Consider the following 23062-nt stretch of genomic DNA (forward strand, 5'->3'; position numbering starts at 1 on the left):
TGAAAGACAATGTCTTCACTGCCTCTGCTGGCAGTAGACGTCAAGAGGGTGTCCCTCAGATTCTCATCCTGCTCAGTGGATCAAGGTCGAATGATAACATCGATATTCCTGCCTCTGCTCTGAAAGAAAGTGGGGTCTTGATTCTTGGTGTTGGCACCAGGAATTCGAGCAGAGAAATTCAGAGAATTGTCAGTGATCCTTCCTACACTCAGTCTGTTTCTGAGCTTTCTGACCTTGCCAGTGTCCAGCAGCAGTTTATCACCTCGCTCAGATTTGGTCTGACAGGTAAGACACTTTTGATGTTTATATTACCCTCACTTAAAGTTTGGTGGGAAAAAAAGCATATTTTTGAGTAACTAAGGCAATTACATCAAATATTATTTTTGTCTTATATTATTTCTAGTAATAACCGAAACAACCAGCATGTAAAATTATTTGTTTCATAAATAAAACAAAAAAATGTCACATTCAGACCGATTCTGTTTTGTGCTGATGGGATAATTTGTGGTCTTGGAGAATAACAGCCTATTGTCTTTGTTACTTTGACTAAATGTTTATATTTTAAAAACTGTTTTCATTTACATTCACCCTTTGTAAAATGACGTAGATACACAGGTAAAACTGTGTAGTTCATAGTTCATACACTGCAGTCATGCCTAAAATGAAAAGAAATAATACAATGATGTATTAACAGAAAAACTAAAATTATGTTTTATAAGATTCATAAAAGTTGCCTATTTTTAGCCACATGTAAATGTATGTTTTAGTCAAATGTTAAACTTTCTACACCTGGGGTGCATTTTAAATCATTTGGGGGTTCCACACAAGCTAAATGCTGCTTTACCCTGTTTCTGTGTGCTACTAGATTGCCTGTTTTTCTATGATCTAAGTGATCTACTGGACCTTTAGATATATATTTTGGACTAAAACCACAGATCACATTGTGAATATTTATTGAACAACAATAAGTTCAGTTTTTTTATATCCCTGGAAACCAGTGAAATTGGGTGGTATGCTCTGTTCTCTTAGCTCTGGTTATATATTTGCAGCTATGTTTTAAATTTGCTTCAGCATTAATACTTCAAGGTTTTTTCCAAACCTGTAATTGAAGTATAATGAACCTAGTTCAAACAAATTGCTTCTAGAATTTACTTAATATATAATTAAGTGGATCCCATAATTAAGTAATTAGTTTTCACACACATTTTAAAAATACAGTAAAAATACAGTCTGTTTATAATCGATTGTTTGTGAAACATTTCTGTCTTTCCCTTCTTTCAGTTTTCATGTTAGGGTTGTGTAAATGGATTGAAATGTTGATATTATTAATACTATTGTTGATGAGGTTGATAACTTTAGTATTAAAAAAAGTAAAGGGAAACTTTGTTAAGAAACCTTGCAAATTCAAATGTAAGTTTAAATAAATCAAATTGTCTCAAGTAGTTGTTTTTCTCTTGTTTGTTTTGACCATGGCTTGTTTGCCATTTTCAACTCTCGTTATCCCACGTATTGCACTGCTTGCAACTCATTACTGACCTCAGCCTGTTTTTTGATCATCCAACTGAATCTCCCAATCTGCATTACATTGGTTTTGCTAGTTTTATTTCTTTGAGTGTTCTAAATCATGACCAGAGATTGTATTGTAATGAAATGGAACTACTTCACTACTGTACTTAAGTAGTAAAATGCTGTATCCGTACTATCTGTTAGGAATCATTCCAAACCCACATTATCACTAAAGCCAGAGCAGTAGATGTCACACTGTCACAGGTTTTGATAAAGGTGCTCTTAACCTTAAGTTGATTTTACAATAGTGATAGACCAACATGTTTTATAATGCTGACTATGTTAAAATTGCTTGCTGCTTAACGACTTGCTGTTTATCTTCTCTTTTGGGTAAATTTGTTTAGAGAGTTAATTTAAGACTTAATGTAAATGTTCTCTGTCCTGTTCTCGTGCTAATAAATAAATAAATTGTGACCATCCTTTAGCCCAAACATCTGAAATGATATAAAAGATTATGATATTTAAACGTATTTCTGTAAAAACTACACAAAAAACACAACAATTGTACTTTTACTTTTAGTACTTGAGTAGAATTTTTTAGAATAAACTACCTGCAATACAAAAGTACAAATCATTTTAAAATGTTTAGTACTTCTACTTACGTATGCTTAAAGAACACTTCTACTTCCACTCAAGTCACTTTTTTGACAAAGTACCTGTACTTTTACTCAAGTCTGGATATCTAGAACTTTATACATGTCTGATCATGACACATTGCTCTGCCAATGAGAGATTGATCCACGCCCTTACACATCCCACTCTCCGCCCTATATAAACTGTCACTTCCTCTCTACCTGCGTGTCAAATAACTTTGCATGTGGTGTTGGCGTCCACTTCTTACCTGTTCCATGATGATCCTCTACCTGGCTGTCTTCTATGACGTGCTGCTTGTCCACCCCAGCTCCTCCGGATGCCTTCCCAGCTTCCGGTATATTTAGTCCCGACTTCCGTGGCTGGCGTCTCCTCTCCTGGCTCCTCGGCTTGGTGTGGCCACTACCGCAAGGCCTCTACGCATTCCTCGTGTCTTTGCCGGACTTCAGCGGCTTCTCCTTCTCAACGCTGCTGCCCCTCGCACCCCGCTGGCCGCTCTTCCTCTGATCCTCTTGGTTCCCATCCCCATCTTCCCTCGCCTTCCCCTTGTCTTCTCAAACCATCCCCCAGTCCTCCCACGCCATACCCCAGTCTTCCCACATCCTTCCCTCGTCATCCCTGCCCCTCCCTTCATTAGAGGCCTGCCCACCTGCTTCTGGGTCCCACCCCCTCCGGGCCATCCTCACCTTAATTATCATAGTCTTCTTCGGCATTTTTATCACCGTCATCTTCGCCACCATCATCTGCCTTCATTAAAGCAATCATAATCATCGCCGTCATCTTTTTCGTCATCTAACAATCATTGCCTTCATCACAGTCATCATCATCCTCCTCCTCACCACCATTGCTCCTGCTCTGCAACATGGAGCAGCAGCTATCTCTTTTGGGGCATTTAGACCTGTGCATCATTGCTCAAGGTCGTTTGACACCATCTTCCCACTTTAACCGATTCCTGACGCCCAGGACCTCATCCTCAGTGATGTCATTCCCAGTACAGTCCCACATATGAATTGGCTGGCAGAGCCTTAAACACCTCACCTCATTCATTCCTTACCTTTCTGTCCTTGGACCTCCACAAGGCCTTCCTTATCTTTGCCAGCATTGTTGCATTTGGCTTACTCTGCATTTTTACGATTGTGTTTTTCTTAAATTTAGTCTAATTACAGATGTAAAGCTTCTTAATGACAAAGCGAGTGCTGTACATAATATAATGTTTGTGTATATATATATATGTGTAATTAAATAAAGAAAAACAAATCAACAGGCAAAAAAACCTTTTGTTTTGGAACCCTGCAGGTTTCTTCTCAGAGCTGCTTTTGAAGATTATATGAAAGGGAAGGCAAACTTATCCTTGACAGCCATTAGAAGCTTTAGTAGTCCAGTGAGATCCGTGGTTAATAATATGCCAGCAGTGGAGACAACCATGATTCAAGTTGTTTAAGTTTATCCAGCCTACAAACAGTCAAAATAAAATAACTTTATTTTTTGTCCACTTTTATTTTTAAATTCTTATACAGAATTACTGCCTTTGTATCTGTACCTTTAACTGTTTTTATCACAGTCTTCTCTCCATTTCTTTTCATATAAAATTCCCACACAGTAGCTAGGACATTAACACAAAACTACTGGAACATTGAGTGGAGGGGGGACCAAATGTGCTCTCTGAGACTAACATCAGTATTTAACGCTGTAATATATATATATATATATATATATATATATATATATATATATATATATATACATATATATATATATATATATATATATATATGTATATATATATATATATAAAATACTGAATTTTGTTTTTTCTTTTCCTTACAGGGTCCCAGGGTCCCAAGAAGGATGTTGTCTTCGTGATCGATGGTTCTGACGGTGTTGGAAGAGAGTTTCCCATCATCCAAGAGTTTGTTCGCAGAGTAGTGGAGAACTTAAACGTTGGCGAAAACCAGATCCGCATTGGCGTAGTGCAATACGGAGACACTGCACGTCCAGATATATACCTCAACTCCCACAACACCAAAGAGGGGGTTCTAAATGCCATCAAGGAAATCAGACAGCTAAGAGGAAGACAGCGCAACCTGGGAGGAGCTCTGAATTTGGTTGCTCGCGAGGTCCTAGATCCGAGTCGGGGTGGCAGGAGACCGGAGGGTGTCCCGCAATTCCTGGTAGTGATTTCAGGAGGAAGAGCTTCAGACAATGTCAAAACCCAAGCAGATGCCCTGAAGAGGTCCGGAATTGTGCCTTTTAGTATTGGAACGAGGGATGTTGACCAGCAAGAGCTGCAAGTGATCTCCTATGTTCCCAACTACGCCTACACCGTAGATGACTTACCTGGTCTTTACACTGTCTCGGAAACCCTTCTCAACACCCTAACAGAGTTGTCTAATGAACAATTGGCCCAGTTGCGACCTGTTTATCCCACTGTGCCAGGTAATGATACAAATATAATACACTATTTTTCTCATACATCTTTTTTGTTATTGTTCTGAGTATTAATTATAATATTTGTGCAACCAACATATCCATATGTCAACGTCTTAAATCAGCTGTCATGTAAAACTGTTTTTATATAACTTTTACACATGTAACATGTTACGCCCAAATGTGATTTCATGGCTGTTTGTTTGTCCTTTATGTCAAACCACAGAAACGCCGTCAATAACAACAGGAAAAAAGAAAGATGTCGTTTTCCTCATCGATGGAACAACTGCGATGCGTAGTGATTTCCCAGCTATACGCGATATGATTCAGAGGGTGGTGGAGAAGTTAGATATTGGCTTAGACAAGGTGAGAGTTGCGGTGGTTCAGTACAGTGAAGACCCCAAGTTAGAGTTCCTCCTCAATGAGCACTCCACCAAGGAAGAGGTTCGCCAGGCAGTAAGGAGAATCCGAAGCAAAGGTGGCAGAGTGCTGAATACTGGTCAAGCCCTGAACTATGTCACAAAAAACATCTACCAGAGATCAGCTGGCAGCCGCATTGAAGAGCGCGTGCCTCAGTTTCTCATCTTAGTGACTGGAGGAAAGTCAAACGACGACGTAGCTGACCCCGCCAGTCAACTGAAGCTGAATTTGGTGGCTCCTCTGGCAGTTGGATCAGGCAGTGCTGATTCTGAGGAGCTGAAACTTATCTCATTGGCTCCAGAACAGGCGTACATAATCCGAGACTTCCAGCAACTACCATCAGTGGAGCAGCAGCTTTTGGCTACAGTAAATACTATGACCACTGAGGAAATCATCACACGTGTGCAAAATCAGAATATAGGTACAACAGTGGCTATTTTCTGATATTTTTAATGTGTATGTGTAGATGTATATGTATGTAAGTAAGTATGTTACATAGGGTTGTCACTGAGAGAGGACAGAAAAAACACTTTCATAGTTATGATGTTCTGACCTGAATAACTGAAGAGGAAAATAGTCTACAGCCATCTTACAAATGATATTAAACAGCAAAATTGACCATATCTAACCAGCCCAAGAACATGATTCCGAAACCAAACATCAGCCATTAATTCAGCTTAGTATCCAAGCTAACACCCCCAATCCTTACTGCGGAGTTCAGCTAGCATTGAGCCTCTAGCTGCATACTGGTGCTCTGAATTTAAAGACTGAAGTGAACTATAACCATAATCACATATCATACCAAACCACAGAACCCAATAATCTAGCCATCACAGTGCCATTCATCTTTAATCAAACCACAAAACCTACTAATCTAACCAGCATGATATCATCTATCTGTTATCAAACCCAGAACCTTCTAGATAGATAGATAGATAGATAGATAGATAGATAGATAGATAGATAGATAGATAGATAGATAGATAGATAGATAGATAGATACTTTATTGATCCCCGAGGGGAAATTCTAGACATCCAGCAGCAGGTATGTATTGTACACAAAGTTACAAAAAGATAAAATATAACGATACATATAAATACAATAAAATAAAAAATAAAATAAAAAATTATAAAAGTACAGTCTTTAGTGTGTGTGTAATGGAGAAAGAAGGCAGTGCAGTCTACTCAGAACATTCTTATCTAACCAACACAGTGCCATCCATGTGTTATCAAACCCAGAACCTACTAACCTAACGAGCATGGTGTCGTCTATCTGTTATCAAACCCCAGAACCTACTAATCTAACCAACACAGCTCTGTCCATCTGTTTTCAAACCCCAGAACATTCTTATCTAACCAACACAGTGCCATCCATGTGTTATCAAACCCAGAACCTACTAACCTAACGAGCATGGTGTCGTCTATCTGTTATCAAACCCCAGGACCTACTAATCTAACCAGCACAGTGCCATCCATCTGTTAACAAACCCCAGGACCTACTAATCTAACCAACACAGTGCCATCCATGTGTTATCAAACCCCAGAACCTACTAACCTAACGAGCATGGTGTCGTCTATCTGTTATCAAACCCTAGAACCTACTAATCTAACCAGCACAGCACCATCCATCTGTTAACAATCCCCAGGACCTACTAATCTAACCAGCACAGTGCCAACCATCTGTTATCAAACATCAGAATGTACTAATTTAACCAGCGCAGAAACATCCATCTGTTCTCAAACCCCAGAACCTACTAATCTAACCAACACAGCGACATCCATCTGTTATCATCCACTGATAATATTGTTTTGAAGTCGTTACTTAAATGTTAGGATCAGAGTGCCAAACTGCAAAATAACTTCATAATCATACATTTGCTAGTACTGTATTTAAGCGCAGTATATTTTCATTCCTTGCAGGACTCAATCTGGGAAAAAAAGACATCATCTTCCTCATTGATGGATCCGACAGTGTTGGGGCAAGCGGAATTGCACACATCCGTGACTTCATCGTAAAAATAGTCCAGCAGCTCAATGTGAGGCCTGATCAGGTGCGTGTGGCTGTGGTACAGTACGCCGAAAAACCCCGGACTGAGTTTTCACTCAGAACCCACGACAACAAACAGTCAGTCCTCTCAGCCGTGAAGAGGCTGCGGCAGGTAGGCGGGCGTGGAGGGAACCTGGCGGAGGCTATCGACTATGTGATCAGAAACGAGCTAAAGGAATCTGCAGGAGCGCGGCGTACGGAGGCCTCTCAACATCTGGTGGTGCTCACAGGTGGACGGTCCACCTCTGACGTCTCTGCCTACGGTCCGATACTCAAATCCTCTCAGGTGAACTGTATAGGAATTGGTGCTGGGGCAGCAGATCAACGCCAACTCAAACAGATTACAACCACAACAGAGGACCTCATACAGGTACCCACATTCCCAGCCCTACCCACCATCCAGGACAGGTTTATTGCCAGACTGAATGGAACAATTATAGTGGAACTTCCACCAACTCCAGGACCCAGTAAGTAAAACCCTTTTTAAAAATACTTAAATCCCTTGCATTTTAGGGTATATTTACACCTCACTTAGTCCAGACCAAACAGGAAAATTATACATTGTTACATTTTATTTCTGTTTTTTGTTTAAACTTTCAATTTTATAATTTAACAAAAATAAGGATGTACATGCACCAAGGGTGCACAGTGCGCTTAGTGCTTCTGCATGGCTAGAGCAGCTTACTGTTGTCTGTTGTCATGGTTTTAATCAGTCAGTGGCGCACCTGTATTTTTCAGCGCCGCCAACATAGAATTTTTTTAAACCTCTATGCGACTATAAGATTCCAAGTTATAAAGTTTTAATATAAATATTAATAAACATTTAAAAAATATTGCACATTTTTCCCACAGTCCCTGGTCCGAAGGCCAAAGTTGCTGACATTGTCTTTTTGGTCGATGGCTCAATAAATCTTGGGAAAGACAATTTCAAAGAGGTCATGGAGTTTATCGTCAACCTTATTGACCTTTTCTTCACTGAACAAGACAATCTTCAGATTGGCCTGGCACACTATGCCTCAGATGTGACTGATGTTTTCTATCTTAATACATATAATAACAAGGATGACATCATCAACGCCATTGGCCGAGCAGAGTACAAAGGAGGTCGGAGGATTAATACCGGTAACGCCATCAAACACATTCAACAAGCGCACTTTGTGAAGGAGAAAGGAAGTCGGAAGGATGAAGGTGTCCCTCAGATCCTGATGATAGTCACCGGTGGACGTTCTCAGGATGATGGTAAATCGGCAGCACTCGGCCTTAAAGCTACTGGCGTGCGGATTTATGCGGTTGGTGTTGGTGATATTGAAGATGAGCTGAATGATTTGGGCAGTGAGACGACAACTGTGGCCCGGGCCAGCACCTTCCAGGAGCTGTCTGAGCTGAATGAACAAATTTTGGAAACCCTTGATGATGAAATCATGGGAATTAAACTGTGTACGGGAGTGAAGGATACTGCAAAGGGTGAGTCAATAAACTAAATTTCTTTAACAATCAAAAAAGTCCTAATGAAGAAACAGCTTCTCAGAGATTTGCTTGTTATACCTAACGGCATTCATTTTTCAACAACTTTAGCTTGCAACTTGGATGTCCTCGTGGGCTTTGATGTGTCGTCACAGAACATCTTTTCGGCTCAGAGGTCTTTGGAGTCCAAGATGGCCGGCATCTTACAGAGAATTACTCAGATACAGGGGATCAGCTGCTCTGGCGGTCAGGCCCCATCAATTCAAGTTGGTCTGTTGGCGATGGACTCCGCCTCTGAGCCGGTTCATCTGGACTTTACTGATAACCATTCTCAGCTCATGGAGTCCTTCAGGGCTCTGCGCAGCCGTGGACCGTTTGTCCTTAACGGGAAAACTATTGACGCGTATACTGCAAGGTTCAGGAGCCAAGCTTCAGATAGAGTCAAGGTACCCTTCCCTTATACTTATTTATCTCTTTACTTTAACTACAGCTGTGTCAATCAGATTTTTTGGACTAAAAAGCTGTGTATATGCCTATGCCGTGTATTAAAAAACATGTGTTTGTAATATTTTTTGCACTGTTTTTTACACACCTGCAGGTTGTAATCCACCTGACGGATGGATTGGATGCACAGTATAACATCTTGAAAGAGCGAGTTGAGCAAATGCGGATTGCAGGTATGAAAGGATCTACCATCAGAAATACTAAAAATGATTACCATTATGTCAATGATGGGTTCTGTGCTTAACAGTTACTACTGTAAATAAGAATGTACCAAATGAAACACCATAAGCCTGAATTAAAAATGTCTTTCTTTTAGGAGTCAATGCCTTCGTCTTAGTTGCACTGGAGAGGGTTCCCCGGTTCGAGGATGCAGTACTTCTGGAATTTGGAAGGGGTTTTAGATACACTCGACCTCTGCGCGTCAATCTAATGGACTTGGACTATGAACTTCTGGAGGAATTGGTATGATTATATTGTATGATTTGCTTGCAATGGCACTGCTTAAAGGTCTTGAGCGGTACAGCTACGTAAGCACAATTTTTTGTATATTCAGACCAGGAGTGTCAAACCTGTCCATACTGAGTCTGTCTGGCTGCACATTTTAATTCCAGTCAAGCAGAAGTTACTTCTGTCAGTGTTTTGAAGACTGGCCGAAAGATTAAACAGAGGAATCAGGTTTAGCTGCTGGTTGTTTAGAATGAAAACTTGTGGACAGTTTTGACATTCCTGTACTAGAATGGAATAGATGATTGATTTGGTACAGTGGTGCTTCAACATTTGTGAACCCTTTAAAAATATATGAAAATATCCTCAGATTTGCAACCATGTCCTAAAATAGATAAAAAGAACCCAGTGAAAGAAATAAGGTTAAAAATGATACTTGGTCATTTACTTATTTGGGAAGGAGAGAGAGAAAACAGAGAGGGTTCTAATTGGCCTGTTCTCTGCAAAGAGTCTGTGAGACAGCCAATCAGTTTTTAGTGTTGGCGGGCAGTGTTTTTCCCCCCTCCCGGACGGGAATTGTTCAGTGAGTGAGAGAAAGCAGATCATGGCGGAGGCAATATTAATAATTATTGTAATATGATATGAAATGTTTTTGATGTTGTGCAATTTTTTTGTGATATTATAACTGTCAATTTTTGTCAAATAAAGGCTTTTTTTCCAAAAAAACAAAAAACAAAAAAGGAAAGCAGAGGCAGGGCCTTCCAAAAAAAAAGATAAAACTCATTTCACCTCTGAATACTCTAAATTTAATTTAAAAAAAAGAAAAATTAATTAATATAAAAGTAAAATTTCGTTATCCTTTGGTGTGTGTGCAATATTTTTTTTTTTTTTTGGGTGGGGGCAACCTCCCTGAAATCAACTTTTGCAACTTGGGATGTCTGTAATATACAAGTTGAATTGTTTCCATAATCACTTTTCATTCTCTTATTTCCCCTGTTTTTGTAGGACAACATCGCTGAACGAGAATGCTGCTCTGTGCCCTGCAAGTGCACCGGTCAGAGAGGAGACAGAGGAGCCGTCGGGCTTCCTGGATCAAAGGTCAGAAACCTGCTCAGCCTGCAGTTACACGCGAAGCTTCTGTAGATAAAAACATTGGCATTTTATTAAAGGATAAAAAATAATTTTAACTGAAATATCATTTTGTAATGTTTCTAAAAGGGGTTGCCAGGTGGTCAGGGCTACAGAGGGCATCCTGGTGATGAAGGTGGACCGGTGAGTAAAGTCTATCTAATAATAATAATAATAATAATAATAATAATAATAATAATAATAATTGATCATATAGTCTGCGTGTGAATTTGATCATCAAGTCTATGTGTGCATTTAACACATTTTCTTTCAAAATATAATATTACAGGGAGAACGGGGCCCTCCAGGTGTGAATGGGACTCAAGGTTTCCAAGGGTGTCCTGGACCAAGAGGTGTAAAGGTGTGATGAACTGAACATTTTTATAATACAGCTTTCTCTTAAATCTCAGCACATTCAACAAATTCACATTCAAAAATCGTTTATTCTGTGTTTTAGGGTGCACGTGGATACAATGGTGAAAAGGTATGAACTGCTGTATATATTGTATATATTTTTAAATATGTCTTAATTGTGTTTAAATATTAATATAAGTCAATGTTGCTTTTAATTCTTTAGGGAGAAATAGGAGAAATTGGTTTGGACGGCATTAACGGGGAAGAGGTAAGTTGTTTTTGTTAAAAGATTTTTTTTAATAGCAGAGTTATTATTATTATTATTATTTCTCTAATTAAAACTTGTGATTTCTCAGGGCAAAAGTGGAGTTGCAGGCCCACCAGGAGATCGGGGCAACCCCGGACGACGGGTAATTTCCCTTATCTTAATGGGTTTTTAAACCATTGTAAATAGTTATCCCTCCTATTATGTTTGGGGTCAATTGACCCCATTCCGTGTTTAACGCCGATAAATAAGCAGTTAATATCAATTTATTTACTTCATATTTGATGACCTTTCCTAATTTATTGGGGACAAATGGGTTAACATAAAATGAGAAGGTATATTTTTTGTGTCCTGTACACATTTTCTATTCATCAGTGTTGTTTGGGGTGAATTTGACCCCAGACTGTTTTAGCTGTATAAAACATAAAAAAAAAACTGAATTTTACACACATTTATGTGAAATGATTTAAAGGTCAATTTGACATGGAATTTTATTATCTTTAAAAAACTTTAGAGCCCTAAAATAACCTAATTAGGTCTGTATTAGTGCAAGAAACACTGATAGTTCATTCGTCAGGGGGGAAAACATCATTCTCATGAGAACTTTGATATTTCTCATTCAGTGGAGGAATATATTTTTCCTACAAAGTTTTATATTACAAAAAAGCTTTACTTAGAAATAATAAAAAGACATTAAAATACCAATAAGATCTCTATTTTCAGTTAAATTAATGAGATTTTATGGTGATGTGCATATTTCTCCATAGTCGCATTACATGTATTCTGATTGTAAAAGGGGGGTGGGTGGGTTTTTTAATGGCTATTTAAGTAGTCAACAAACCCATTTAGCATGTGACATAAACTTAAGTAAAAATCTTAATATTATATAATCATTTTCTGTAGTTAAAAATAGCTGGAGACAAATTGACCCCAAACATAAAAGATGTTAGTTTATTTGAACGTAATAGGAGGGTTATATGTCTACATATAAATGTATTCTTTCTATGGATGTAGGGTCCTAAAGGTGCCAAAGGACAAGCAGGAGATGTGGGCCAGACCGGTATACGTGGGGATCCGGTAGGTATTTGCCAAATTGCAAAATTTGGCACTAGACTTTATTATAAACAACGTCAATTTCAGTTGATGAACCTTTTAAAACAAAATTACAAACATATTTTGATCTTTCCTAGAAAAACATTAGTACATCCGCTTGTAATTTGTGCTCATTTGTTAATCCTTAGAAACTGTAATTAAGATTCTAGAACAGATTTCTAGTTATAAAATCCCAAAACAGAAAAGATTCAGACAGTATGTGAAACGCAAATAAAAATCTTCTCTCATTTAAAACATTTTTGACTTTGTAATGTTGCCATTCCTTCTCACAACACTTAAAAGACATGAAGGCACTGGAAAAAATGTTTCAGTTATTTTGTCCCATTCTTCCTGTAAACAAGTTTTAAGGTGTGTAACAGTACGGGGTCTTTATCACATACTGTTGTGATTGTTGTTGTTGGTAAATGTTCAGTGATCTCTTGTTCATGTGGTTTTATCAGCCGTTGTGGAATGACGGTTTTTGACGCAGTGTGGTTGAGAGATCAGAGATACGGGTGTTCAGCTTAGGCTTGTGCTCTTACCCTTTGCACACTGAAATTCCTCACCGTTTCTTAAATGGATTAATTATACAGATTGATTATATCATTTTCTCACTTATTTATTACTTTGAACTGGAGATCCTCTGGAGATACTCCGCCTTTTGTACACAATGCTTTTGTAACAAATCATAATTATAATTACCTGTTAACATCACCTGTTTTAAATCTATGTTACCAGCTTTGATTGAAATGTGTTTTGGGGATGGATGCAGGAATGGATGTATATTAATGAATGAAAAGATATTGAGAGATAAAACAGGAATTGTCTTAGGTTCATACTGTCTGCAATCAAATAAAATAAACATTAGAACATTGTATTTTCCATACTGAGCAACTTTTTTTCATTTTGGGGTTATACATTCGCTTTAGCTGTTTTAAAAATATTTGACTATCACATAACATATTTTATTTGGAACATTTTTATTAACATAGTTTTAGCTAGTAAAGAATATTGGGACCTACGTTTCCGACTAATCCTTGTTAAACAAATTCAAATGAGCAAACTTTGTTTCCATCTGTTGACCTTTATTCTTTTTTTTTACTGTATTTATTGTTCTTGTTATGCTTTTTTGTTTTTTGTGTACATAAAGCCTTTATCCTATTTGTTGTTGTTTATTTACTGTTATAATGTGAAAGATTTATAATTAACATTGTCTGTGTTAAACAGGGAACAACAGGAAAGGACAACAATCAGAGAGGACCTAAGGGAGACCCAGGCGATGCTGGGCCACCGGTACAATTTCTTACTGTCTCCTTACATTAATCATTAATTAGTGTTTTATATGTAATCAATGCTAACAGATTTTTTTTTATCTTTCTCAGGGAGAGCCTGGCGAGGACGGCAGGAGAGGAGGTGCAGGAGAACCAGGGAGACGGGTATATTTACAAGCAAATATTTAGACACATTCACAAAACATAACAGCAGCAGACAGGAGGCTCATTTGCTTTAGTGTGTTTTAAAAATGTTCCATAATGGCAATGTGCTAGCTGAATTTTTGTTTTACACTACTATAAATATTACAACTAGCACTGTAATGAAGTTCATTTATACTATCAACTTGATTGTGATGTTGATGGCAAATTAACAGCATAATATTTTACGTTCACGTTCATACCCATATATTTGGGTCTTAATAATACCTGTTAACTTTGTATACTCCTCAGTTATTCAGAAAATGCAGTGTGCAGTATACAGGCAGAATGGCTCCTTACACTGCACAGATATACAGTAATGTACACTTCGTTACAAATTATTATGCAATTGAAATGTTTCTCAGATCATTCTGGTCAATGCAAATAATAGTCAGTATAATTTCATAGGCATGACCCGTTAAAAGTAAATCCAATTTTATTGAACAAATTTCCCAATGATAACAGTATTTTTTTTTATGAAAACTCAACAGAGTTTCAAAACATTTTATAGGTTGTAAACTGCAGATAATCTTTTTTTTTTTTTGAAGCATTAACTGGTCACATTTACTAAAATCAAAAACTATTTCAATCAAAACATCTAAACAGGCCAATTTACATGTTAACATAGAACCCCTTCTTTGAAATCACCTTCACAATTCTTGCATCAATTAAACTTGTTGTGAGTTTTTGGAGAGTTTCTGCTTAAATTTCTTCGCAGAATGTCTGAATATCCTCCCAGGGGAGTTTCTTTCCTTTTATGCTCATATTAGCCAATGGCACAAGTCACAAGCAGCAGCAGAGATCCTTTTTCTTTCCCATATAACTGTTGCCTGCATTATAATGTGGAACAGTGCACTTTGTGTTTTTTATTTTGAAATAACACTTATCATTGGGGTGTTTGTTCAGTAAAATTGGATTTATACTTAATGGCTCATGACTTGAAACTACTGTCATTTGCATTGACCATTTAGAAAAAACTAAGAAAAATATTACTTGCATAATAATTTGGAACACGGTTATTATATATAATATATAATCCAAAATGTGATATGTGAGTATGAGTAGTGTTTAAGAGTGTGAAAGACAGGTTGTGTGTGTTAAGTTTATGGTGTGGTTGGACGCCTCTACATATGCAATGGTTTAACATTTAAGGTTCATAGGGTCAAACCAGATTTTTTTTCTATATAATTTATGTAATAATGTTAATACAAAAGTAGTCGTCTTTCCTTTGTTGTTGAATGACTTGTCATCCCCCCTGTTTTCTTAGGGTGCTGATGGTAGACGGGGTCCACCTGGACAAGCTGTGAGTAGCCCGTATTCTTTTTGTGAATTTGTGAATAATGAGTGGATTGTTTGATTTTATTGTTCTTCTGACTGATATTTTACACTTCACTCATCCAGGGAGCTGCCGGAAGGCCAGGTGAGGGTGGTCTTCCTGGAGAACCTGGAATTGGAGGGTCTCGGGTGAGTTTTTTGAAAGCTGAAGATTTACAGTATTTACAGTCTTCACCTGAACGCACGGATATGAGTATTCTGGGGGCTATGTCTGTCTGTATGTCTGTCTGTCTGTCTGTCTTTCTGTCTGCCTTCCTCTAAAGTTTAGGAACTTTAGGATTAAATCCACTTGGGTTAGAAATATTAGAATGTAAAATTTGGGAGCAATATTCAGGCAGGTGGTATCCAGATGATACCACAAGAAAGCATAATGTTTTTTTTTTTCACAGGGTCCCAGTGGACCAATCGGAGCCCCAGGAATCAGGGGAGAAGACGGCAACCCTGGACCGAGAGTAAGAGCCCAATCCTTACAACACATATGCGGCCTGAACCCCACTGTATCTTTAATATGCATTGTTACATTCAGGATAGAATTTTTACATATATGCAGACATGTATAAAATACTAGAGATCTAGACTCAAAAAAAGTGTTTTGAGTAGAAGTTTGAAGTGTTCTTTAAACTTCATACTTAAGTATTCAAAATGTTTTGTACTTGTATTGCAAGAAGTGTATTCAAAAGTATTTAAAAGTAAAAGTACAAGTAATCTGCTGTGTAATTGTTCCAGAAATAAGTCAAACGTTTGAATAACCTATTGTTTATATTATTTAAAATGTTTAGGTTAAAGGACACTCACAATTGGCTGTAGCAACAGAACCAGAACAGGAATATATTTGCTATTGCAAAATCAACTAAAGCTGTTGAAGGCCAAGAGATAAGAGCAGCTTCATCAAACCCTGTGACAGTGCAGAGCAACTACCGCTCTGGCTTTAGTGGAAATGTGGGTTGGGAATGATTCCTAACATTTTTGTCATTTTAATGAGCATATTAGGGGTGTTAAGCCACACCCACTCCCTTAAAAAAACATATACTGTAAATGAATGTGAGAAGAGTTCCCAGGAGGGGTGAGATGGTCAAATATAATCATTTAGATTCAAATCAGAGAGAAACTATTATGTACAGGGGGCAGATGTGTTCATTTTTAAACATATTTTCATCCAATTTGATCCAATTTAAACAGCTAAAAGTGGAAAGCTGCTTAAAACTCAGTATGGATTTTTCAGGGAATCTGCTTACACTAAACAATTAAATACTGTTTATTCTTTCACATGAATCTGAATATGGCCCTTTATTTTGAAAAACAAACCCAATATCAGTGACTGGTAGATTGACTGGCTGGCCACAGACACCCACATACATACACGCACGCGCACACACACACATGCGAGAGCGCACACCTGAACACACACAGGACGTATTGGGACAGTAGTGGGACAGAACAGAATAAAGAGCGCTGTTTATTGTTGTGTGTGCTCGCGGGACTTGCGATACCCCTAAAACACCCATAAAACATATATCAGTGTTAAAGGTTTAAACTCAGTGAAAATATGTAGCGAAGTAAAAGTGGAAGTAGAAGAAAAAAATGATACTTCAGTAAATTTTACAGCATTTTACTACTTAAATACAGTAGTAAGGTAATTCTACTTCATTACTACACATCTCTGCATATATGCACATTTAAGGTGCACACCACAAGAGTAAAACCAGTACTGACAGTAAGACTCATGTGACCAGCTCAGTTTCACAGTATAAAAATCACCTTAAATGGGAGAGAGAGAGTTTTATGTGATGCTCACTTTATCATAAAGATACAGGATACTATAAGAGAATAAAATGGGAAACCATGATGGGGATGGAGGGGTGCTGTTCAGGGAAAAGTTTGGGAAACCTGCCCTCAGCTGTTAATAACATGCCATGCTAAAGTTAAATCAGGGTTAGCTAAAGCTGATTATTGTCTACAATGGTAATTCAAATAAAAAGGATAAATCATTTTCCCCCCACTGTACTGAAATTGTGTGAACCCTGGTGTGTGTACAGAACCATGACTACTGTATACTATTATTAATCATGATGATAATAATTCTGTCTTTTGTTGTTAAGGGTGCTGGAGGAGCTCAGGGACCACCCGGAGAGAAGGGCAGACGAGGAGCTGTTGGCCGCAAGGTAAAATGCCCTATGTTTCACTTTAATTATATTATATCTACAAATTCCCCTATGCCTATTTCTGAATATTTGTTTTTTTTATGTTTTACATCATCTAGGTAGTTCCTACAAGTGTTAGATTTATACAACAAAAGAAAAACACACACTGCAGCTTTTACATAGTCATTTCACTTTAAACAAATTCTATTGACAGCCCACTGAGTCTAAACGTACTACTAATTATTTTATTCTATTACATCAAAAGCAGTAGTATTCCTAAATGGGGAGGGAACAAAAATTCTAATTAATGGTATCAGTGTTCTGCATGACCATTCCTGCAACATCTAGTTCCAAAAAACGAAATTGGGTTATCAAAAGGTTTTTTTTTTTTTTGTTTGTTTTTGGCCGTGTCAAATGTGTTTAGGTACTTAGGTCACATGCACTTTTAAAAGAGAATCCAGCATTGTTGGCTGGCTACCAATTGCAGCAAACAAGGACCACACCACAACACAGAGAACTTTTAAAAGTACTCTTCCTATGCAATTACACATAATCACCAGAGAGATCTCTAAATGCCTTAATCGAACTATCCCTTTAACTAGAATGTGTCTGGTAATGTGAACAGACTAGATTCAGATACAGATGTGGAACATAGTCACAAGAAAGTCTGGAAAAAGTAAAGGGTCCATGGCTATAGCTCTGGAACTCCATTGTACCACAGCAAGAACCATTATTCACTAATGGAGAAAACCTGGAAGATTGTTGAACCTTCTCATAAACGGCAGATGCACCAAATTCTTACCAAGAGCACATCAGCAGCTCATCCACACAACCCCCAACAACATCTTAGTCTAAGAACCGGACTCAGTTACAGTAAAAAAAAAACAACCTCAAAGAATAAAGACCACACACAACTACACATCACACAAACCTCAAAAGACTTTTGGATGATGAGTCACAATTGGGTCATTTTACAATCCATTGGTCTGGTTACATCTGGCATAAGACTAACCATAAGAACATCACACCAGAAGATAAACATGGTTGTGGGAGTGTGATGGTCTGTGACTGGATAACTCCTGAAGGAATAGCTCAGCCCACAAGAAGCTGGGCTCTGCAACAGGACAATGATTCAAAGCACACAGACAGATCCATCACTAAATGTGTAATCAGTGTAGCCCACTTAAACAATTTGCACAGGTAAAGTGGGTCAAGTGATGTAGACCATAGACTGTGTATATCTGGACAGAGCATCGTCTCTCAAAAATAAAGCCACCACAGGTCGGGCGCCCCCTGCTGTTCGGTTTCAGAAGGCTGTGTAACCCCACCCATCCCCATAGGTTTCAATGGCAAAACAGAAAACTTTCAATCACGTTTTTTTCTAATATACTGTAATTCTACCTCCATTATTTAAATGCAACAGCTAGTGTAACCTCTGCTTATATTGTCAAAATTTTATAGCCTGTGACCTCGAGGCAGCCCTCAGGGGCGGGGTTATTTAAATGAGTAGGCTGTCTCTCCACACTCTTTCTCCCTCCTCTTGTCTCTACTGCGCAGACTCGGGTATCAGGATCGGTAACATGGTGGAAGATTTTGGCTTTATTTTCATTGAATGAACGGGAATGGCAACACGGCGTCCATCTTTTTTTACAGTCTCTGATGTAGACTTATCACTACCATCTGATTGCTGTTGTTACTGCGAGAAATACCACAAGCATTAATATAGATTTCGGGGCAAGGAATTATTTTCATGGTTGAAAGTAATTTTTATTAAATAGAATGATTGTTGAAAAGCTGCTCTGTATGTTTTATCATGTTACTTTAGCTTATACTAAAAATGATGATTTGAAACATTTGAATGTTAAGCACTCTTGTACACACACTGTTGTATTTCTCTTTTTGACATGCACTCACGTTTTCTCCGTAGGGTGAACCTGGCGATCCTGGACCTAAAGGTGCCGTAGGACCACTGGGACCCAGAGGAGAACCTGTAAGATATGCATGTTGTGTTGGCATTGTCATATTATAAAACAAACTATCATACTAATAAATCTAAATAAACAAAAACCTTACTTTTTTATCTATTTAGAATAGTGGTATCTAACATCAGAGTACACAACAGAACAGTTATCTAGTGGGTTTAAACAAAACCAAATCAAAATAAGCCACTTCTGACACCAATCTTTACAACTAAAAATTGCTCCTGTGTTTTTGAAAGTGTTTTGAAACAGTACTGCAAAAAAAAAACCTTGTTGGCATGTTTGAGAATGTTTTATTGCTCTTATGATAAATTGTCATATTATGCTTTTCTATGTCTACCATGTTTCCTTTAGTGCACTGAACTACACTGGTCTCATAAAACCAGCAAAAAAGGTTTAAATAGCAAAAGACTATAACACTGTTAACAACAAATGCAACAATAAAACAGTTAATAAACATTAATAACAAATTAATAAAGAATCTGATTAAGTCTGATACAACACAGCTGCTTTCACAAACACACTGAGTGAGTTTACACACAGAACATCAGTTTCTCAGTAATCTGATCAATGCATTTACATGAACTTGCATGAGCAGATTTTAGCTTTGCAACCAGCCAATAATCTCACAGAATGAAATGTAAACATCAACATGGTCGGTTTGCATTTCTCTAGAATATCGGCTTAAAGTAGCTTCGCTAGAGTCCTATCAGTACAGTTAGCATAGCGTAGCTTTGCTACTTATCTAACAAATTAGCATCCATTCCACCAGTATAACACAAATTTGTATCAAATTCCAGCTTTCACCAAGATTACACCTTTTAATGTTTAATGTAGTCAGTAAGCTTGTATAATGCAAAAATGCATTTAAACAGAATTACCATGAAAAGCCCATGAAAATATTAAAACTTTTTGGGTGTGTGAATGCATAGAGCCACCATGTAGGACATACTATTTACCATTAGCCAGAAAATAGGTCCCAAATATGGCGTTCACCAAAAAAAATCACATCACATGTCTGAAAGCCTAGAATATATAGCTCAATCTGCTTTAAATTTAAACAGGAATGAATTTTGTAAAAACAAACACTACTACTACTTCTGTTTCACTCTGAACTTCAATCTCTCCTCACAGGGGGACGACGGCCGAGATGGATTCGGAATATCCGGCCCTAAAGGGAGAAAGGTGAGTTTTGGTACTTTAAGCTGCATTAAAATTCTGTACCACCTCTTAAAAATATTTTACATAATCTAAGTAACATTATTTTAAATTTTAATACTAACTTTCCATGCAGGGTGATGAAGGTTTTCCTGGATATCCTGGTCCAAAGGCAAGACTTAATCAAACTTTTTTATTTATATATATATATATATATATATATATATATATATATATATATATATATATATATATATATATATATATATATATTAATCATTGTTGTACATTTCTCAACAAAATATCTGCAACTGTTTATTCAGGGAGCAGCCGGTGAGCCCGGAACCAAAGGAGAACCTGGTCCCAAAGGAAACAGTGGACAGAGAGTAAGCTCCCTGCTTTCAGCTCATTTTATATGTGAATTTATTTGCTGAACATATTTACAGCTGAAAGTGTAATGAATGTGAATTGTGGTTTATAGGGTGTTGCTGGTGGAATTGGTGACCCTGGACAGAAGGGAGATGTTGGCTACCCTGGACCTTATGTGAGCATTTTGTTTTGTTTTGGTTGGTTTTTAGTAAATTTACAAAACAGCATTTTAGAACAATCATTTTAATATGAAAGACGTCCATCCAGAAATGTGTACATCCGTGCTCGTATCTTTAATGATTGATTTTTAATGGGACAACACTATAGAAATTTGACTTGGATATAACTTAGTCAGTGTACAGCTTTTTCTGTGCTCTGAAAATAACACAGCCTCAAGCTGGCAAGTGAGTATAAATACCTCACAGTAAACATGTCTAAACTGTGCCTAAAGTGACAATGTTTTGTGTGACCACCATTATTATCTATCACTATGTTAACCCTCTTGGGCATGGAGTTCACTAGTGCATCACTAGAAACCTCTTCTACTCCTACATGACGACATCACAGAGCTGCTGGTTTTAGACAATTTGCGATCCTCCACTTCCCGCTTGAGGATGCCCCACAGATGCTCAACAGGGTTTAGGTCTAGACTTGGCCAGTCCATCACCTTTACCTTCAGCTTCCTCAGCAAGTCTCACCAATTAGTACATTAAATCATTGTTATTACACATTACAGTCCCGGGGGTCTCTTGGGTGTTCTTTAGATCAGAATATCTAAAAGTTTAATCAGATAACCTAAAACTGTAAAGTACTAATAAAGACTAATACAGGAATGAGCATGCTCAGTAGCAGTGAACAGTCTTCTGCTCAAACAGGACTAAGGACATGAGGAAAGACAGCGAGACTTAAATATTGTTAAATATGGTAATCTTTACGGAATCAGGCTTATGTTTAGACAATGCAACCTGAATGAGTAAAACACACACCTCTCTCATTGGCTCCTGGCACCATGTATTTGCATATCCTCTCAGTGACTCCACTCATCAGGGCCTACCTTCTCTTAGGTAGACATGTACATAATATGTAATAGTTGGCTGACCGGGCTTAGTGTTCAAGGCAGTAAGAGCAAGGTAATTAATTTTCTGCTGCTAAAAGAGTGGATTTGAGTTGGCTAGAGACTAATGTAGAGCACTAATGTAGAGTTATGCCATTGAAAAAGGTGGCATCTATCAATGATTCAGTTATTAATAGTCAAAGAGGTTAACTGGATCTAACTGATTAAATACATGCAGCTACTCTTAACTGTGAGAAAAAGTTTCACAAGCTGCATTTTTATGAAGAAAGAATTCTCAGTGTGATAAAACATACCTTAAAACCGTAGCAATCTACATGCAATAGAGTTGTGAGCCCTCATTTAAATATATTTGCTTTTCCATACACTGTTAAACTGTGTGTACACTGAGATGAGTGTTTAGTTTTTTTCCTGCTAACAGGCCACTGTTAAAGTTTTAGCTCGTTGAGGGTTTAAAACTGGTGAGGAACCTTCAAGGAAGCTTATGAAACATTTTCTTTAAGACCTTTTCATGAAGGTTTCTCAAAGCATTGTAAGGGGTTTCTGCCACAGTTTCAAATTTAAGAACCGCTAAAACCCCTAACCCCTGAAACCAGTTCTCTCGATACATCATTTAGGCGTGTGTAGAAGATTTTGTAGGATGTGGATTTTTTGGAAGCTGCCTGAAGCTTTGTGAGGTGAGCTATATCCAGTGTTGTGTGGAACTGAGTCCAGATGTTGTTTGTTTTATTCAGGGCCAGAAAGGACCTAGAGGCCCGGGCGTGGTGGTAAGGGCAATATCTTGTCATCCTATGGTCAAAGCCTTTGTTTTTTGTTTTGTTTTTTACCATAAGTATGACAATAATAATGAGATGATTTACTAAATTTGCATGTCCTGTTTTTTAGGCCTCAACTCAGTGTGACCTCGTCAAGAAAATCAGGGATAACTGCCGTACGTATTCGTCGACAGCTTACTTAATTCTTTCTAATATTCAATTTAATTTTTAATAATCATTTTCACACTTTCAGAAAAGTGTTTTGGTATTACTTGGGTATGTTTAAATTGTATGTAATTTTGAACTTATGTTTACATTTATGGCAGTAACTTTGTTGATGTCAAATTCAGTGTATTAATTCTGTGAGGATTATAAATACATTTTTTAATTTTTTTTTTTCTGTTGTAGCCTGCTGTTATGGTAAGTGATCAGTTCTCTTATTACGCAGTATCTCCATCTATTAATAAACTGAATGAATA

General features: G+C 37.6%; 1 protein-coding gene across 3 annotated transcripts in view; it reads left to right on the forward strand.

Moving 5' to 3' along the window:
* The window catches only part of LOC103046416 (collagen alpha-3(VI) chain), a 138300-nt gene that overhangs the window by 92330 nt on the left and 22908 nt on the right, over window positions 1-23062 (forward strand). For all 3 annotated transcript variants that reach the window (XM_049484680.1, XM_049484681.1, XM_049484682.1), the window contains 28 exons: window positions 3985-4593; window positions 4811-5425; window positions 6925-7518; window positions 7904-8515; window positions 8627-8961; window positions 9114-9192; window positions 9336-9481; window positions 10469-10561; window positions 10682-10735; window positions 10881-10952; window positions 11049-11075; window positions 11169-11213; window positions 11302-11355; window positions 12225-12287; window positions 13530-13595; window positions 13685-13738; window positions 15042-15077; window positions 15176-15238; window positions 15499-15561; window positions 17209-17271; window positions 19178-19240; window positions 20364-20414; window positions 20524-20559; window positions 20711-20773; window positions 20869-20931; window positions 22563-22595; window positions 22714-22759; window positions 22992-23003. In XM_049484680.1, the coding sequence (XP_049340637.1) occupies window positions 3985-4593; window positions 4811-5425; window positions 6925-7518; window positions 7904-8515; window positions 8627-8961; window positions 9114-9192; window positions 9336-9481; window positions 10469-10561; window positions 10682-10735; window positions 10881-10952; window positions 11049-11075; window positions 11169-11213; window positions 11302-11355; window positions 12225-12287; window positions 13530-13595; window positions 13685-13738; window positions 15042-15077; window positions 15176-15238; window positions 15499-15561; window positions 17209-17271; window positions 19178-19240; window positions 20364-20414; window positions 20524-20559; window positions 20711-20773; window positions 20869-20931; window positions 22563-22595; window positions 22714-22759; window positions 22992-23003 (4110 nt within the window). The remainder of the gene's footprint in view (window positions 1-3984; window positions 4594-4810; window positions 5426-6924; window positions 7519-7903; window positions 8516-8626; window positions 8962-9113; window positions 9193-9335; window positions 9482-10468; window positions 10562-10681; window positions 10736-10880; window positions 10953-11048; window positions 11076-11168; window positions 11214-11301; window positions 11356-12224; window positions 12288-13529; window positions 13596-13684; window positions 13739-15041; window positions 15078-15175; window positions 15239-15498; window positions 15562-17208; window positions 17272-19177; window positions 19241-20363; window positions 20415-20523; window positions 20560-20710; window positions 20774-20868; window positions 20932-22562; window positions 22596-22713; window positions 22760-22991; window positions 23004-23062) is intronic.

This window comes from Astyanax mexicanus, chromosome 11, assembly GCF_023375975.1.
Source record: "Astyanax mexicanus isolate ESR-SI-001 chromosome 11, AstMex3_surface, whole genome shotgun sequence".
In the NCBI taxonomy this organism is placed as follows: Eukaryota; Metazoa; Chordata; class Actinopteri; order Characiformes; family Acestrorhamphidae; genus Astyanax; species Astyanax mexicanus.